At 43.5% G+C, this 20285-nt stretch overlaps 2 protein-coding genes across 4 annotated transcripts in view; one reads left to right on the top strand and one right to left on the bottom strand.

Annotated features, from left to right (window-relative positions):
- ADGRA3 (adhesion G protein-coupled receptor A3) overlaps nucleotides 1-7842 on the bottom strand; it is a 102881-nt gene extending 95039 nt beyond the window's left edge. The window contains exon 1 of the mRNA XM_077477704.1: nucleotides 6603-7842. Within this exon, the coding sequence (XP_077333830.1) occupies nucleotides 6603-6832 (230 nt within the window). The 5' untranslated portion in view covers nucleotides 6833-7842. The remainder of the gene's footprint in view (nucleotides 1-6602) is intronic.
- The window catches only part of LOC143975373 (cytosolic beta-glucosidase-like), a 182262-nt gene that overhangs the window by 3905 nt on the left and 158072 nt on the right, over nucleotides 1-20285 (top strand). Inside the window, exon 1 of one of the 3 annotated variants that reach the window (XM_077477707.1) lies at nucleotides 6489-6541. The exons of the other annotated variants lie outside the window; for them this stretch is intronic. The gene's annotated coding sequence lies outside the window, so the exon portion shown is untranslated. Of the gene's footprint in view, nucleotides 1-6488; nucleotides 6542-20285 lie in introns of those variants that run through there. 3 annotated transcript variants of the gene reach the window in all.

Below are 20285 nucleotides of genomic sequence, written 5' to 3'. Positions count from 1 at the left end.
GATAAGTTTTGGAGGAGTGAACTGTCGGCTGGCCCCAGCTGATATACCCCCCAGTCCTGGGCGGGTCCCGCCAATTTCATGTGACCTCATCTAAACAGCATAGAGGAGGTGAGGGAGCCCACCACCCGGGGTATATAACATCCCAGTAGGTGCCTGCCCACCCCCACTGCGGCATGAGGTGGACAAACAAGCATGCCAGCCATCACACAGCGGAGTCAATTGGCGCCACCCGTGGGGAGCGCTTGAACATGATGCTGATGCGCTGAGGTCAGACCAAGCCCCCATCATGCAGCTAGGATGGATAGAGGGGACAGAGCTGAGCGCATCGCAACCCCGGAAATGAGACAACCAAGTGTCCAGCCCTGCCGCCCATGATCTGGGGTGGCTAAAAAAGCAGCACACTTTACACACAGTTAACCCCTTGATCGACTGTATTAGTGTCACTGGTGATATGAGTGGCATTTAGTTAGTGTCAAATTTCCCAACGCGTATTCACATTAAAAGTCGTTGACTGTCACCACCATTAGTAGTATAAAAAAATAAAAATAAATACAAATTCCAGGATATATACACACCATTGTTTATGGATACTATAACTTTTTATGCAAACTAATATACACCAGTCTTTTTCAATCAGGGTGCCTTCTAGGTTCTTCAAGGACGCCTTGACAAAATGCCTACAAATTGCCCCAAATTGGCCAATAACTGTCAACAAGTGGGTGGGTCAGATCTGCCTTTTTGATAAACAAGGCCACAAGTTTTTATTGTGCAGCACTAAAACCTTGGCCACTGTGTGAGCCAGATGCCAATGTCTAAGAACAAAGGACATCATAGGTTATAATAAGGTGGATGCCAAGTGCCTGAAGACACCATAGTTTGCCCCTCCTCTCTCCCTTCTGGGGTCAACTTATCTAAGTGAGGTAGAGAAACACTAAATACTAGTCAGTACCAGCGTGCAAAGGTGTATTTGCTTTGTTGGGTGTCCTACATGCATGCTGCGAATTAAATAATATTAGTTCCACTTTTTTAATTTTAGAATGGGGTGCCTCGAGACTCAAACAAGGTTGAGAAACCCTGTTATACAATTTTGGGGGGTACCCCCCCCCCCCATCAAAAACATGTAGCATATTTAAGAAAAATAATTTATTGTATACGTTTTATAGCAAAAAGTAAAAAATATTGGGGTTTTTTTCAAACTTTTTCGTCTTTTTTTTTTGTTGTTTATATCACAAAAAAAAATTGTGTGCAAAAATTGGGGAGAGAAAATGCGCTGACCAAATAAATTTATTGTTGAAATGAAAAAAGCGAGCTAGCAAAAAACAGTCAGATATACTATACAAAAAAATTATAATACAAAATATTGCAGCGCTAAAAGTCCATGACAATGATACAAATGTGCAAATAAATCCAAAAATAAAAAAATAAAAAGTAATAAAAAGGCAAATAAAGTTCATATATTTTTGCAAAAAAAAAAAGAAAAATTGTGTGTGATCCAGCAATCACCAACGTGCTCCAACACACAGTGTAAAATAGACCCTTACCAGAAAAACTCTCAGAATGTAAATGCAAACAAGGCAGATCGCCGTTCTGACAGGGGAGAAGATAGAGATCTTGTGGTACTGCTAAGCAGTAACTCGGATCTCTGTCTTCACCCAGTCAATCCTCACACAGCTAGCAAGCATCCCCTAGGGACACAATCAACCCTTTGATCGCCCCTGATGTTAACCCCTTCCCTGCCAGTGTCATTAGTACAGTAACAGTGCATATTTTAGCACTGATCGCTGTAATAATGTCACTGGTTCTCAAATAACTGTCAAAAGTGTCAGTTAGGTTTCCGATTTGTCCGCCGCAATGTCGCTGTCCCACTAAAAATCACTCATCGCCGACATTACTAGTAAAACAAATAAATAAGCCATAGTTTATAGACAGCATAACTTTTGTGCAAACCAATCATATATACGATTATTGTCATTTTTTTTTTTTTACCAAAAATATGCAGCAGAATAAATATTGGCCTAAACTAAAGAAGAAATTTGTTGTTTTTTTTTTTGATTTTCTACATGTTTTTATTGGATGTGTTTCATAGAAGAATGTAAAAAATTGTTAGTTGTTTTTTTCAAAATTTTTCGTTTAAAAAAAACTGCAGAGGTGATCACATACCACTAAAAGAAAGTTCTATTTGTGGGGAAAAAAAGGATATAAATTTTGTTTGGGTACAACGTCGCACGACTGCGTAATTGTCAGTTAAAATAACGCAGTGCCGTATCGCAAAAAAATGGCCCGGTCATAAAGGGGGTAAAATTTTCCAGAGCTGAAGATGCTTAAATGAATATCTCCTGACTGCAACTTTTAGGAGATATTCTAGTGAGTAGCAGCCGGTGACATCACCAGCGGGGGCACTTTGAGAGAAGGGCATACCCGTGCCATTCCTTCACAGCTGTGTGCCCCGCAGCCATGACTCCCGGACGCATGCGCAGGAGTGACATTATCATAGCCATGAAACCCAGAAAGAAGACGGGGTGAAGATTGAAGCCTCTGCAGCGGTGACAACGCTTATGTTGTGAAGCTCTGCATAAACTATTAGCACTATATGAACCCTTAATAATAATAATAATAATAATAATAATAATAATAATAATATGGAAACTCAACAAAGTTCTCCAATCTCCAGGAGGATCTCCCCTACACCACACTGCTACATAAGGGTGGGAAGTTGTACCAAGCACAAGCAACAATACCTTAGTAATGCTTCACAAATGGGCAGATCTGGTAGTCACCTCAAAGTTCTGGAGAACAAACCCTGGAGGTTCAGAGAAGCAGCACTGAGAAAGCAGAAGCCAGCAACATTGAGAGCTGTAAACCTCAAGTGCTGTGCTAAAAACAGTTTACTGGGAAATGTTTTATTTGTGTTTAGGGTGTTAAACTAGGGGTCTCCAAACTTTCTAAACACAGGGCCAGTTTGCTGTCCTTTTGACTTTAAAGTGGTTGTAAACCCTTACAAACCACTTTGACCTACAGGTAAGCCTAGATTAAGGCTTACCTGTAGGTCCAAGCAATATCTCCTAAACCTATATGGTTTAGGAGATATTTGCCCGAAAACGGGCACCGCTGTCTACGGCGCATGCGCCGTAGACAGCGGCGCGCAGGTGCACTGAGCGCGGCATTTCCAAGAATGGAGCTGCCGCGTGTGTCGACTCCCGTGCGCATTTGCGGGAGTGACGTCATCGCGGCTTCGCCAAATGACAGTGGCGGAGCTGCGAGACACCACCAACAAGATGGATGCATCGGACTACAGGGGACAGCGGCGACTTCGCTGGCTCCTGTGTCAGATAAGTGACACATAATGGACTACTATGCGATGCATAGTAGTCCATTATGCTTTACCTTTGCAGGGAATGAAAGAGGAAGTAAACTCATCAGGGTTTACTTCCTCTTTAAGGGGGCCAGACTGGGACCATTGGGAGTAGAAATTGTGTTGGCGTCAGTGGGAGTAAACAACACATCTTTGGTATTACTGGGAGGAATAGCGCCCCAACGTTGGCGTCAGTGGGAGGAATAGCGCCCCAACGTTGGCGTCAGCGGGAGGAATAGCGCCCCAACGTTGGCGTCAGCGGGAGGAATAGCGCCCCAACGTTGGCGTCAGCGGGAGGAATAGCGCCCCAACGTTGGCGTCAGCGGGAGGAATAGCGCCCCAACGTTGGCGTCAGCGGGAGTGTCTGGGGACAACACCAACCAGCGTGTCTTCTCTGTGTAATCTTTTCTTATAGTAAAACTAAAGAAAAAACATTGTTATAGTTTAGGATAGAGTGAAGAGGGACCTGTCCGGTCTTTATTGATGTCTGTGCCCCTGTAGAGATTCGCCCTCTCTATTTGTCCTGTATACTGTTATCACTGAAAGTCAAAGAAAATCACAAATTTTGGGTTGTCACCATAAGAGAAATAGGGGGAAAAACTTCCAAGGGGGACACTAATTCTGGTGACAAAAAGGGATTCCTTCACTTTGGAGGGATATCCTCTCGCTTCCTGTTTTGGTTACCAGACAGGAAGTGAAGAGAAATCTCTCCAATGGCAAACAGGTGTTAAAAGTAAAACAGAATTATAATTAAAAAAAAAGTTTTGCCTTTAGTTGTACTTTTACCACTTCTCTACTGCCATGTGTCTTATAAGGTAAAAAGGTGCTTTGAATATACTCGGATGACCTGTACATCCTGCCACTTGAGAGCTCTGACCACATGCCTCATGTACAGAGCCAGACTGAGTAGCTCTGTACCTTGTGATTGTTGTGAAGCAGTCACAGCTGTCACAAATGGAAACACTAGTAGTGTTTACAAACATTCAGCCCAATCATAAGGGAGGAAGCTCCCTATCTGTGTGTATAGGCTGAATGTTTGTAGACACAGAAGGAAGGCCAGATGTCTGATTAAAGTGGTGGTGGGGTGCTAAAGTGCAACTGATCACCAATGATTGTAGGATTGTTTTTTTTTTTTAAAGGTAAATAAAGGGTAAGTGGTCCAGGTCTTTTTTCTTTTATATTGCAGTGGGTATTACATACAAGAAAAGAAGGCTCTATTTGTCTCAGTAACATAAAATTCATTAGGGTACAGTGTTGTATGATGGAGTAATTGTCAGTCAAACATCACTGAGTATTGGCCTGGGGATAATATAGGGGGTATTACAGGCTGGTACTCAAGTGGTTAATCTGTTTATCAGCAGTTAATATGTCAGGAAAGGCCTTTTTTTAAGTTTAGAATGGAGAGGAATTAGAACCCCTGTTAGTTTTTATTGCCATCTGTGCCTCTCTCAGGGAGATTCATTCTCTCTATTTGTCCTGTTTACCATTATCATTAAAAGTGAAAGTAAAAGAAAAATCCCACATTTTGGGTTGTCCCCAGAATAGAAATAGAGGGGAAATCTTTCAATGGGGACACCAGTTCTGGTGACAACAAAGGATTTCCTCTCACTTCCTGTTTGGTTATAGGATGGGTAGTGAAAGAAAATCTCCACACAGATGATGAAACAAAACCTGACAGGGGTTATAACCCCTCCTCTGCACTATCCAAACTTATGTGACACTTTTAATGAATATAAGGGTTCCCATAAACTTGTTTCAAGAGACGAGTGTCCTCCATACTCACATCTATCTTAACATCAGAGTCACGCTCATTTAGCTCCCGTTCCCACCAGTGCCACGTGTCTTGCGATTTGGCAGGTCCAAATGACAAGCTGCACCCCATTGTTGCCAATGGAACTATTCAAATTGGTGCAATGCCGACTTTGCGGTGCCGCACCGATTTGAAAAAAAAGTTCCTGCACAATTTTTTTGAAATTTCAGGTGCGACTTGCATACACATCTGTGCATGAAATCGCACTGACGCCAGCCAAGTCGCACTTGAAGCGTGCCATTGAAATCGTGCGATTTCAAAGCAGCATTTAATGTTAACGGGGGCTTAAAGACCAATCAGCTGCAGGCCAAAGTTTATTCCCCGTCCCCATAGCACTTATAAACAAAATGTCAGCATCTTTATATGAACTCATACCTATATCTAGTCTATGACATGTGCTCAGGTGTGTGATCTGTACAGTATTTATACATTGGATGTGACCTCACCTGCACCCCGCCCCTTTGTTTACATGAGCTGTGGGCGGGGAATGACCTGTAAGGTAGCTGATTGGATGAAAGAAAGGAGTGTGACTGATATTTGAAGGAAGCCCGAGTCATCCCTACTTTATGTATTTATTGTATCACACTGTATGTGTACTACTTATACATTGTATTATATATTTATACATTGTATATATTATTTATACATTGGATCTGACCCCGCCCCTTTGTTTACATGAGCTGTGGGCGGGGAATGACCTGTAAATTAACCGATTGGACAAAAAATAAAAAATAATAAAGAAAAGAGTGTGACTTTAATCTTTGAAGGAAGCCTGAGTTCTCCCTACTTGTACTTATTATTTATACACTGTATTATATATATTGTATCAAATTTGTAATAATATATATATATATATATATATATATATATATATATATATATATATATATATATATATATATAGTATCATACTGTATGTGTTCTATTCATACATTATCAAACAGCATGTGTAGTATGTAAATGTTGTATATGTGTATTATCTATACATGCTATCATACTGTATGTGTTCTATTTATAAATTGTATGAGAGTTTGTGTGATATTTATACATTGTATTATATATACATGGTATCTGATGTGGATAATAGAGGAGGCCTGTGTGTATATAGGACTTGGGGGGGACACTGAGGCCCCTCTATATTAGATGTCTCCAGCACGCTCTGCCCTCCATCATCCCAATCTGAAGCTTCAGCCCCCCCCACAATAAGCCTCATTTTATGGGGGTACAATACAGTCCCCCACACTGTACCATGCTGACTTCCACAGCAGCCAATCAGCGTGCCTGGAGTGGTTGTATGGGGGTGTCACTGATTATAGACAAATAATACTGACTTTCTGAAAGTCGCTATTGAGCAGGCCTTTCACAGTGCCCCTGGACAGGTCAGTGCTGAGTATGAGAAGAGGGGACAATGAGGGTGTAGATCGGTCTCGTTGTACTCACAGGGTGTTGGTCCGGTTCGGTAGGGCTCCCATCGGTAACCTCGGGCCGCTCTCCGGGCTGCTGCACATCACCTTCCCCGCCTCCCCTCCGGTTCCTCCCGCCGCCGCCTTGCCCGGAGCCCGGGATCGGCCGTCCTGCTTGCAGCCCGGGGGGAGATCGGCATTGGCGGCGGCCAGTAGGGAGAGCAGAGCGATGATCGGGGACAGGCCCCGGGCCTCCATCAGCAGCATTGTACGGAGATCCTCCTCCTCCGGTACCGGGACTCTCCCCTCCCCCACCGATCGTGCGGGGGGGATCCTATGTGTGTCCGCTCCGGATGTGTCCGATCTCTACATTCACCTTCTATGGAGGGGGAGGGGGTGGCTGTCTGCACTCCGACTGGTCGGGGGTCTTCTTCCACTGGAGGGGGGAGGGGATCCCCTCTGATCACCCCCTGTACTCCTCCTGGATGGGTGGGGGTCCCCCCTGATCACCCTTTGTACTCCTCGGTGGGGGGGGGGGGTCTCCTCTGTACTCCTGGATTTGTATAGGAGGGGGGTCCCTGTAGTCCAGTCGGGGGTCTCAGATTCGTCCTTGCACGCCTGGATGGGGGGCCCCTGGTTACTCCTTCAATATGGGGCCCCTGATTACTCCAAGACCTGAATTAGTTGTAGAACTTTGTAGGTAAAAGTTACTCCCAGTATTTCCTCCATTATGGGGTCTCTGTTTACAGGGTGTTCCTAGTTTTGGGGGGCTCTGCTTCCTCCATTATATCTCTGTCCTCCAGTACAGGGCCCCCTTCACTCTGTGTTCTCCATTCTAGGGGTCCCCTGTTACTCTGTGTCCTCCACTACTTTGTTTCCTCCAATAAGAGGGAGCCTGGTTCTGTGTCTTCCTGTGTAAGGGACTCCTGGTACTCCTTGTCCTCCAGTACAGGGCCTCCCCCCTAGTACTTTGTGTCCTCCTGTGTGGGGGTCTCCTCTCTCCTGGTTGGAAGGGGTCTGGAGATGGGGGGATCTATGGGTCTTGTTACTTGTCCTGGGCTCTCAGCATTAGGTGATCACAGCCAGGCTGGTTGGTGTTGTCCCAGACACTCCAAGGGGTCTTTTGGGTCCTGTAGTCCGATATTGGGGTCCCTGGGTGGTCTGTGCTCTCTGGATCTCAGTCTGGGAGGTCAGATTGTTGCCCCCGGAAAGCTGCACAGAGTCCTCCCTGCCTCTTTCACACCAGACTCTGTTAGCATTACTACAGACAGTCCTCCTCCTGTGTCTCCTCCTCTCCATGAACAGACATGCTGGTGGGGAGGGGGCCAGACACAGGACACACAATGAGACTGCTATGTGTGATGCATGTGTCCTACTACACACATCCTATAGGTGTAATACATTGAGATCCATGTGTCCAACTACTACACACATCTTATAGGGCTATACAATGAGATCCACGTGTCACTACTACTACACACATCCTATAGGGATATACAATGAGATCCATGTGTCCTACTACTACACACATCCTACAGGGCTATACAATGAGATCTATGTGTCCTACTACACACATCCTATAGGGCTATACAATGAGATCCATGTGTCCTACTACACACGTCCTATAGGTATTATACAATTTGATCCTTGTGTCCCACTACATACATCCTATAGGGATATACAGTGAGATCTATGTGTCCTACCACTACACACATCCTATAGGGCTATACAAAGAGATCCATGTGTCCTACTACACACATCTTATCTATAGGTATTATACAGTATGATCCATGTGTCCCACTACATACATCCTATAGGGATATACAATGAGATCTATGTGTCCTACTACCCACATCCTGTAGGTATTATACATTGAGATCCACGTGTGCTACTACATGCATCCTGTAGGTATTATAAAATGTGATCCATGTGTCCTACTACACACATCCTATAGTGTAATACAATGTGATCCATGTGCCCTACTACACACATCCTATAGTGTTATACAATGTGATCCATGTGTCCTACTACACATATATTATAGATATTTTACAATGATATCCATGTATCCTACTACACACATCCTATAGGGACACACAGTGACACTGCTATGTATGACCCATGTGTCCTACTACACACACATCCTATAGAGATATACAATGAGATCCATGAGCTCTACTACACACATCCTATAGGGATATACAGTACAATGAGATGGCTATGTGTGATCCAGGTGTTCTACCACACACACATCCTATAAGGATACAATGTGTTTTTGCTAAGTGTGATCTATGTGTCCTACTACACACAGATTCTATATGTATTATACAATGAGACTGCTGTGTATGATTCATGTATCCTACTGCATGCAGACCCTATGGGGACACAATGAGATCCATGTTTCCTACTACACATACTGTAGATCGTATAGGATAAAATGGATTTGCTATGAATGATCGATATGTCCTACTACACGCAGCTCCTGTAGGGACAGATGATGGAGGCAAGGCGCAGCTGTCTTCCATGTTTTATATATGATATAGATTATTGTACCTGTAGCTATAAATAATCCACACTACTGCCAGCACATAACATGTCATAAAAGTAGCAGAGCCTCTCCTGCTACAATCTCTTTTCTTGTTGTAGCATTATTATAATTACATGATGTAATCCTCACTGCATGAATATACATACATCACTGCTGCTGGAGGACCTGTCATGAATATCGCTCTTTATGACTCAGTCACACCTCATCTCCATTACATAGGGGAGAGTTGATTACAGAAGATAGCTGGGAAAGCTGATAACATAGTTTGAGATTTCAATTTGGTGTACAGGAAGCTACAAGTATACTGGGATTTTTGGCAGGATCATCGGGTGTGTTTTTCTGTATTTGACATAAAAAAGAAAATGCATGCAGCTACCACATCTGAGGAATACTGCCCCATCCTTGGTGTCAGTGGGAGGAATACCGCCCCCATCGTTGGTGTCACTGGGAGGAATTAGAGCCCCTTCATTGGTGTCGGTGGGAGGAATAGCACCCCATCATTGGTGTCAGTGGGAGGAATAGTGCCCCATTATTGGTGTCAATAGGCGGATTAGTACCCCGATTTTGGTGTCAATGCATGTATTAATGGTGGTGTCGGTGGGAGGAATAGCACCCCATCATTGATGTTAATGGGAGGAATAATACCAGTCTGTTGGTGTCAGCGCAGGAATTATTGCCCCATTGTTGGCGTGAGTGGGAGGAATAGCTCCCCATCATTGGTGTGAGCAATAGCACCCTATCATTGTTATCAGTGGACTGGAAAAGCACCCCATTATTGTTTTCAATTAAGGAATAGTACCCCACTCTTAGTGTTAGTGCAAGCATTTGTGCCCCATTGTCAGTAGGATGAATAGTACACTATCATTAATATCAGTGGGAGGAATAGTACACCATCATTGGTGTCAGTGGGAGGAATAGCTCCCCATAATTGGTGTCAATGGGAGAAATAGAACCCCACTGTTGGTGTCAGCACAGGAATTATTGCCCCATTGCTGGTGTCAGTTGGGAGGAATAGCACCCCATCATTGGTGTCAGTGGGAGGAATAGCACCCCATCATTGGTGTCAGTGTGAAGAATAGCACCCCATAATTGGTGTCAATGGGAGGAATAGCTCCCCACTGTTGGTGTCCATGCAGGAATTATTGCCACATTGTTGGTGCCAGTGGGAGGATTAGCACCCCATCATGGGTGTCAGTTGGGAGGAATAGCACACCATCATTGGTGTCCGTGAGAGGAATGGTGCCCCATCATTTGTGTCAGTGGGGGGAATAGTACCCCGCTGTTGGTGTCCATGCAGGAATTATTGTCCCATTGTTGATGTCAGTGGGAGGAATAGTGCCCCAAGGTTCAGATATAGGTATGCAAAGGGCTGCACTCAGCTCCTGGAAGACCACTGCCCTAGACAATGAGTATATTATGTTTTAACGCAATGCATCTCCATGTGTTAAGGTGTGCTGCATTACAGCAGGCCATTTCTTGTGAATGGGCTGGCAGTGCACCTTAAGGCACACAACATTTCACACAGCCCACTTTTTTTTTTCCTAATGGGCAATACACTATACAGCTGAACTCCAGACAAACTGTGAAATTCACACATAGATATATATTAGATAGATATGTAAACCACAGAACCGGATAGACAATATGCAAATCTATTGGTAGGATAAAAAAGTGTGTATAGGTATATAGAGGTGGCATTCATATGTATATCGTGCCCCCCTGAGGTCATATTCACCATCACTTCTGCTGAATGCTGCCCGCTGGGAAAGGGAAAGGGGCATGCTTGCAAGTCTTGCCTACAATTGTGGTCATTAAGGCTAACATCAGCTTGTTGTGCAAAAGTAAGCAAAATTGGAGGTGGAACCTTTTTTCAAAATAACATGGTGCCACAGCACTATGAATTTTGGTGCATGTGAATACGCACATCTCAGCAGATGTGTGAGGGTGTCATTAACTATTAATGGAACTGTTTTGTATCTGCTAAAGGGCAGAGCATTTCTGTGGTGTCAGGAAAGCGATTTTGCATGCGTTCCTGATACAAATGTGAACGCAGGCTAAATGTCTTGGTTGCATTGGTGGTCAGTGTACAGTTGTGCCCATAAGTTTACATACCCTGGAAGAATTTATGATTTCTTGACCATTTTCAATATGAATGATAACACAAAAACATTTCTTTCACTCATAGTTAGTGTTTGGTTGAAGCCATTTATTATCAATCAACTGTGTTTATTCTTTTTTAACCACTTAAGGACCAGCCTCGTTTTTGAGATTTTGGTGTTTACATGTTTAAAACAGTTTTTTTTGCTAGAAAATTACTTAGAACCCCCAAACATTATAATTTTTTTTTTTTCTAACATCCTAGAGAATAAAATGGCGGTCATTGCAATACTTTTTTTCACACCGTATTTGCGCAGCAGTCTTACAAGCGCACATTTTTTTGAAACAAATCACCTTTTTGAATACATTTTTTTTCATATTGTGAAAGATAATGTTACGCCGAGTAAATTGATACCCAACATGTCACGCTTCAAAATTGTGCCCGCTCTTGGAATGGTGACAAACTTTTACCCTTATAAATCTCCATAGGCGACGTTTAAAAAATTCTACAGGTTGCATGTTTTGCATTACAGTAAACATCCCTTGTAATAGAAAAAAGCATGACAGGACCGCTTAAATATGAGATCTGGGGTTAAAAAGCCCTCAGATCTCATATTTAGACTAAAATGCAATTAAAAAAATAAATAAAAATAAAATTGTAATTTAAAAAATCATTAAAAAAAATTGGCCCTTTAAGAGCTGTGGGCGGAAGTGATGTTTTGACGTCGCTTCCGCCCAGCCATTGTATGGAGACAGGTGGGGGCCATCTTCCCTTCACTCGTCTCCATACCAAACAGGAGACAAGATGCGATCGCCTCCGCCGCTGCCGACGGCTCCGGATCGCGGCGGGATGGGGGGCCCCTCTCCCACCACCGATAAAAGTGATGTTGCAGCGAATCTGCTGCAGAGACCACTTTTATCTTGTAGAGAACCGCCCACTGAAGAAGGGGATACTATAAAAACGATATCCTCCTTCAAGCAGCCGCAGTAAAACTGCAGCGGCGGTCCGTAATTGGTTAATCATAATCGCAACACAAACACCTAAATGACCCTGATCAAAAGTTTACATACCCTGGTGATTTTGGCCTGATAACATGCACACAAGTTGACACAAAGGGGTTTGAATGGCTATTAAAAGTAACCATCCTCACCTGTGAGCTATTTGCTTGTAATTAGTGTGTGTGTATAAAAGGTCAGTAAGTTTCTGGACTCCTGACAGACCCTTGCATCTTTCATCCAGTGCTGCACTGACATTTCTGGATTTTGAGTAATGGGGAAAGTGAATGAATTGTCAAAGTATTCGTGGGAAAAGATATTGAACTGTATAAACCAGGAAAGGGATATAAAAAGATAGCCAAGGAATTGAGAATGCCAATCAGCAGTGTTCAAACTCTAATCAAGAAGTGGAAAATGAGGGTTTCTGCTGAAACCAAACCACAGTCAGGTAGATCAACTAAAATTTTAGGCACGACTGCCAGGAAAATTTGTTCAGGATGCAAACAAAAACCCACAAATCACTTTGATGAAATACGGGACTCTCTGAAAACATGTGATGTGGCTTTTTCAAGATGCACAATAAGGAGGCACTTGAAGAAAGATGGGCTGCATGGTCGCCAGAAGAAAGTCATTACTACGTAAATGTCACAAAGTATTCCGCTTACAATACACCAAACAGCACAGAGACAAGCCTCAAATCTTCTGCCACAAAGTCATTTGGAGTGATGAGATCAAAATTTAGCATTATGGCCACAACCATAAACACTACATTTGGAGAGCAGTCAACAAGGCCTATGATGAAAGGTACACCATTCCTACTGTGAAACATGGAGGTGGCTCGCTGATGTTTTGGGGATGTGTGAGCTACAAAGGGACAGGAAATTTAGACAAAATTGATGGCAAGATGAATGCAGTATGTTATCAAAAAAATACTGGAGGAAGATTTGCATTCAGCAGCCAGGAAGCTGCACATGGGACGTACTTGGACATTCCAACATGACAATGATCCAAAACACAAGGCCAAGTCGACCTGTCATTGGCTACAGCAGAATAAAGTGAAAGTTTTGGAGTGGCCATCTCAGTCTCCTGACCTCAATATCATTGAGCCACTCTGGGGAGATCTCAAACATTAAGTTCATGCAAGACAGCCCAAGAATTTACAGGAACTGGAGGCTTTTTGCCAAGAGGAATGAGCAGCTTTACCATCTGAGAAGATAAAGAGCCTCATCCAATACTTACACAAAATACTTTAAGCTATTATTGATGTTAAAGGAGGCAATATGTGGTATTAAGAACTGGGATATGTAAACTTTTGATCAGGGTCATTTGTTAGTTTCAGTTGTGATTATGATTTAAAAAGAGTAAACACAGTTGATTGATAAGAAATGGCTTCAGCCAAACACTAACCATGAGTGAAAAAAAAAGTTTTTGTGTTTTCATTCATATTCATTCATATTCTCTGAAAAATTCTCCAAGAAATCCATAAATTCTGCCAGGGTATGTAAAATTATAAGCACAACTGTAAATCTTCTAATTGCATTGGGGCTTGGTGTACAATCCTTTCATTCACACTAGTGACCAGTGTGAAGGTCCCCATTGCATTGGTGGTCAGTGTAGAACCTCCTCTTTATATTAGTAATCAGTAAAAAAAAATCAAAACTTGCATTTTTTGTCTGAATCCTCACTTACATTGGTGGTCCATGTAGAAGCCCCCTCTAAATTAGTGGTAAGTGCAAATTACCCTTACTACATTGGTGGCCAGTGTAGAAATACCCCCATTTTTTGGTTGTTGATGTAAAATCCCCCATTACATTGGTTGTCAGTGTACATTTCCCTTTACATTGGTGTTAAGTGCAGAATTGTCCTTACCCTGGTGGTCAGTGTAAAACCCCCTTTACATTGGTGGTGATTGTAAATCCCCCCCCCAACATTGGTGGTCGTTTGTAGAAGTGTCACCTTACATTGGTGGTCAGTACAAATCTCCTCGACAATGGTTGTAAGTGTATATTCCACTTTACACTGGTGGTTGGTGTAAATGCTCTTATTACACTGGTGTCAGTGGAGAAATCCCTCTTTATATTGGTGGGTGGCATAAAATCCCCCATTTACATGGTGGTCAGTGCAAATTCCCCCTCACATCAGTGGTCAGGGTAAATCCCCCCTCACATTGTCACAGTGTAGTGCCTCCTAACTAATCACACCCCCCCCCCCCCCACCACTGCCACTGATTCCATCAACCACCAGCATTGCTACTTATCACAACCTCCAGACCTCCAGCACTGCCACTGATCCCAGGGTCCCAAGGAGTTTTCTGTCTATTGATGGGTCCCCTCACCTCCCAGTCCAGGGTGTGCAGGCAGTGAGAAGATGTGCTGTAACCTTTAGCAACCAATCAGTGAAAAGTAATGATGTGCACTAACCTCTTGCAGACAATCATTGAGCAGTAAGGATATGCAGTGACTTCTAGCAACCAATCAGTAAGCAGAATTGATGTACAGTAACCTCTAGCAAGCAACCAACAAACAGAAGTTGTGTGCTATGAGCTCTAGCAAATAATCAGTGAGCCATAATGTGCTGTAAGGCTTTTAGCAGAATACATTTTGGGAAAAATTTATAAAGTTTTTTTTTTTTTTTTTTTTATAAATTCTTTATTTGAATGCATAACATACAAAGCGTAAGCACACCATGGTACATAAAGTGCAACATACAGGTTTAACTATCAAAATGGGAACCTTTGACCAAGTGAACATGTAGCTCTTATACCATAACCTGGTTATCGGGCTACTAGTTGAGGAGTCGACTATAGCCCTATCGCTTTGAATTGGCCAACATCATGAGGATATAATAGAAATTACGCAGAAAATTATAGTAACAGAATATGGGATATGTTTTATAGCAGAAAGTAAGGGCCGGTTCACACAGGGGGCGACACGAGGCGACACGACTTGCCGTGCCGCGACCTGACAAGTCGCCCCCGTTCTGTACTACGGAACCGTTCTAAGAGGAGCGACTCGAGTCGCTCCGACTTAGAAAAAAGGTTCCTGTACTACTTTTGGGCGACCTCGGGGCGACTTGCATTGACTTCTATACAGAAGTCATTTGCAAGTCGCTGCTGAGGTCGCGGCAGGTCGCGGCGCGGCAAGTCGTGACGCCTCGCATCGCCCCCTGTATGAACCGAGCCTTAAACATATTGTTTTTTTGTTTTGTTTTTAAATGTTTTGTTTTTTCCGATCTATAAAAAACAAAACAAAAAAAAAAAAACAGAGGTGATCATATACAACCAAAAGAAAGCTCATTGTGTACAAAAAAAAGACCAAAAATTCATTTAGGTACAGCGTTGCATGACCGCGCAATTGTCAATTAAAGTATCCCAGTGCTGAATAGCAAAAAATGGCCTGGTCATGAAGGGGTAAAATCTTTTAGAGAAAAGTTTAAGCTGGCCATTCACTACTATTTATTGCAGGTATTTTATATAGTGCTTTACATATACTGTACATTCACGTCAGTCCCCGCCCTCAAGGAGCTCACAATCTAAGGCCCCTATCTCACATTCATATACTAGGGCCAACTTCCCTTACTTTCAGGAAAGCTTGTTCGGTTTTCTAAGTTTTAGTGGGATCAAAATGAATGTTCATTTTCAACCACAGTGCCAAGAAAATTCGAAAGGAGCAGGATAGAAATTTTTTATCTCAAACAAATACTTTTCCAACAGTGTACTTGGCTTTTGTTCAGAAAGTTCATTCGCTCCACAATTGAAAATTTAAAAGCAAACACAATTTGAAAGTGCTTTTGAATAACATTCTTTTAATCAATCAAATGTACTGAGATTTTTTTAACAAATTTTCATATGAAGATTCATTTGGACAGTTGCTAGTGCAAGGCCAGCTTTACTTTCCATAATTTATACCTAGCAGTTCAAACTAGCCAAGCGAAGCTTAAGAAAGGTATCAGGAGCCTGATACAAGGAATGGGAGTGCAGCAGATTGATACAAATTAGCAGTGACAATATTTACAGTGATATATGTAGAAAATCCTGTACCTATCCATGGGGGTCTTTTATACCCTAGATTCTATTTTTAGGTGATTATATATATATATATATATATATATATATATATATATATATATATATTCTATATATATATATATATAATCTATCTAGGATTATCCATAAATAAAATGATACTTTTTCAACAATTAAGCTGTCCATACTCTTTGTCACTTATATAGCCTACTTGTTTCTCCGCTCTAAGGGAATATATTTTTCGTGACAAAACCACACTGGTGTGAGTAACACTGGACATATTGCTTTGACCAACATCCTTTATTCTTTTGCTTCTTGTAACATGGGGGGTTAAAGATTGTCCACAATCAACAAACAACCTTCCATTCATCAGACAGTGCCATCACCTATTCATATGTATGAACACCCCATAGGAAGCACTTGCCTTATCCTGACACCACAATGAAAACAATGCAGACTTCTCTGGAAATGGAAGACCTGGCCATTTAACATTACAGATGACTTTAGACCAGCAAATATTTTCTTCAACATGAAGGTTGAGTGGTATTTGCCAGCTTTTTTTAAGGCCTCATCATGCACACCGGACATTTTTTCTGCTGCTCTTACCCTTACATAAGGGTCCCATCACAATTCTCCTTACATTAGGGCCCCCCTCTCACAGTTCACCCCTTACATCAGGGTCCCCCTCACAGTTCCAACCTTACCTCTGTATCTCCATCACATCTCCCTTACATCAGGGCCCATTTCACAATTCCCCCTTACATCAGGGTCCTTATTAGAAACTCCCCTTACATCATAGTCTGCTTTAGTATTACCTCCTTCCACCCAAGTCCCCATCACAATCTCCCCTTGCATCAGATTCCCCTTTTACATCAGGGTCCCCAAAACAGTCCCCCCTTATATCAGGGTCCTTCTTATTAGAAACTCCCCTTCATAGTCTGCTTTAGGATTACCCCCTTCCATCAGAGTCCCCATCACAGTCCCTGCTTACATCAGATTCCCCTTTTAAATCAGGGTCCCTATCACAGTCCCCCCTACATAAGGGCCCCCATCACAGTCCCCCCTTACATCAGATTCCCCTTTTACATCAGGGTCCCCCTTACATCAGATTCCCCTTTTACATCAGGGTCCCCATCACAGCCCCCCCTTACACCAGGGTCCTCCTTACATCAGATTCCCCTTTTACATCAGGGTCTCCATCACAGACCTCCTTACATCAGGTTCCCCTTTTACATCAGGGTCACCATCATATTCCCCCGTACATCAGATTCCCCTTTTACATCAGAGTCTCCCCTTACATCAGAGTCCCCATCATATTCCCCTTTTACATCAGATTCCCCTTTTACATCAGGGTCCCCCTTACATCAGGGTCCCCATCATATTCCCCTTTTACATCAGAGTCTCCCCTTACATCAGAGTCCCCATCATATTCCCCCTTACATCAGATTCCCCTTTTACATCAGGGTCCCCCTTACATCAGGGTCCCCATCATATTCCCCCTTACATCAGATTCCCCTTTTACATCAGGGTCCCCATCAGAGTCCCCCTTACATCAGGGTCCCCATCATATCCCCCCTTACATCAGATTCCCCTTTTACATCAGGGTCCCCATCAGAGTCCCCCTTACAACAGGGTCCCCATCACAGTCCTTCCCTACATCAGAGTCGACTTTAGGGTGTTCCCCTTCCATCAGGGTCTCTATCAGAGTCCCCTATTACATTACAAGCAGCCTCTGCTGACCCTAATCCATGCAAATTGAGGATATGCCACTGACTCTAGCTGTGGCCCGGATAAAATCTTGTAGGGGGTTGTAGTTTGGAGGCCCCCCAGCCTAGAGCTCTACGTGGAAAATCCAGCAGTTCCAAGCTCCCAGTGCTGGAAGGTAAAATCTAGAGCTATGCTGTGGCTTATGCCCCATACACACTATCAGTTTTTCTGCTGAGTTTTTCCTTCAGATTTAGTGTAGTACATGTAGTACAAGGGCCTGCCTGATTGCATACAAATTGAAACTCCTAAGGTTTGACCTCATATTACATGGTTTTGGTAAATCTGAAGGAAAAACTCAGCAGAAAAACTGATAGTGTGTATGGGGCTTTTAGTCTGCAGCAAGTGCTGTACTACATGGATAGTACTGTGTGCTCACAACACAGATAAGCTAAGGTGACCCCCGTGGTGATTACTTGGACATACAAACACAGCCTATTGCCAGGTGTACAGGGGCTATAGTTATGTACATAGACTTTGAAATTTGATGCATGCAATAACACCCCCCTCATGAAATCCCAAACGCATGGATTTTCCCAGAAAATACATATGTTGAGGCTGCTCCGACATGAAAGTCGCACGACTTTGACGCACCTAGATGCAACTTCAGGGAATGCATGCGTAATCTTGCTCTGTCCGATCCAAATCACATCAATTAACCTCCCTGGCAGTATGATTAGTTCTGGTTTTAGGTGCTGAAAGCGGTACAATTATTTTGCATGGAAATTTGGCATTTTATATTGTAGTCCTTTACTTCTTAGGAATAACTCAATTCAAACCAGAGTCTAGCAGACATCCCGGGTATGATAAAGTTTATAATATAATAAATAATAATAAAAATTATTCAATAATTTAATCAAATCCTAAAACACTGAAAAAGGGACACTTTCTGGTTGCTATGGACAATCTCCAAATTCCAGGCAGAAAAAACAGTATTTATAATATAAAAGTGCATGATGAGCACTGCACAGACCACTAGGGACAAAGGGGGGGGGGTGTATTTTTTTATACAGTACTGTAATCTGTAAGATTACAGTGCTGTGTGTGTTTTGTGTGTTTTTACTTTTTTGAATTTGCCGCCGCTCTCCGCTGTCGTGCGCGGTAAGGTCGCAGGGAACGGAGCTTGGCGGCATTCGGGCACTGTGAATCGAGCGGAGGACGGCTCGCTCACACAGCGCGGAGGACATCGCTGGATCCAGGGGACAAGGTAAGTAACTCTCCCTGTGTCCTCCCTGTATCCAGCAATGCGATCCCGAGTCTGGCTCGGGGTTACCGCTTGTGGAACTAAAATCCCAACCCGAGCCAGACTTGGGATCATCGCTAGGGAGGTTAAGATGATGATTCGACTTGGATGTGACTTCCATTCAATTCTATGGGCAGAAATGGGACATAAGTCGGACCTAAGTAGTGCAGGAACCTTTTCCAAAGTTGGACTGACACAAGTTGAACCAGTTAAAGCGGGAGTAAACCCGTTGACATGTTTTTTTTTGTTCATACCTGCAAGGGAAAAGGCATAATGAGCTAGTATGCACTGCATATTAGCTCATTATGAAATACTTACCTTAGAACGAGGCCCCGACATCTCACCCAATACACACCGAGGGAGCTGACATGTTCCCTCGGCGTGTCTTCCGGGTATCGCGGCTCCGGTGCTGTGAGTGGCCGGAGCAGCGATATCGTCACTCCCGCGCGTGGGAGATTTCTTTCTGGTAGGATCCGGCGTCTGCTGGGCTTCCAGCCAAGAATCCCCTGTGCGCCTGTCACCCAGCAGCTCATTGCGAGGAGAATATCTCCTAAACCATACAGGTTTAGGAGATATTTTTCTCATATCGTCTTCCAGGACAGCCTTTGAGATATAGGGCTCCTCCCTCCGGGACAGGAAACACGTCAAGCCAATTAAATAAAAGGTGTGGTCCTCCAGGCCCTCCTCAGTTTTTTGTGTTTCCTGCCGGACGGGAAGGAGCACGTCTTGGAACTGGTAAGGGGAGCTCCTTCTCAGGGGTTTTACCTGGGGAGAGCGCCTTGATGGACCTGGCCCTTAGCACCCCTCGGTCCGAACGAAGGGAGGAGAGGGTAGCTTTCAGTCCCCGCTGCCATTTAAACGTTCGGAGAGAACGGGACCCCGATACGCGGCAATCTCCCCCTCGGAGCGCTAACCGCTCGTACCTGTCGGTCGGAGGCGGCGGGAGACGTTCGCTCTACCGACCGGCGTTCGGGTACTGTGAGCGGTACGTTCGTAAGAACGCACGGCGTCGGGGCGGAGTTTTTGCGCTCTGGCGTACGGAAGTGGG

This window comes from Lithobates pipiens, unplaced genomic scaffold, assembly GCF_037356315.1.
Source record: "Lithobates pipiens isolate NorthernLeopardFrog02 unplaced genomic scaffold, aLitPip1_a1.2 Scaffold_13, whole genome shotgun sequence".
Lineage (NCBI taxonomy): Eukaryota > Metazoa > Chordata > Amphibia > Anura > Ranidae > Lithobates > Lithobates pipiens.
The sequence above is the reverse complement of the archived record's forward strand: the minus strand, read 5'-3'. Positions and strand labels throughout refer to the sequence as shown.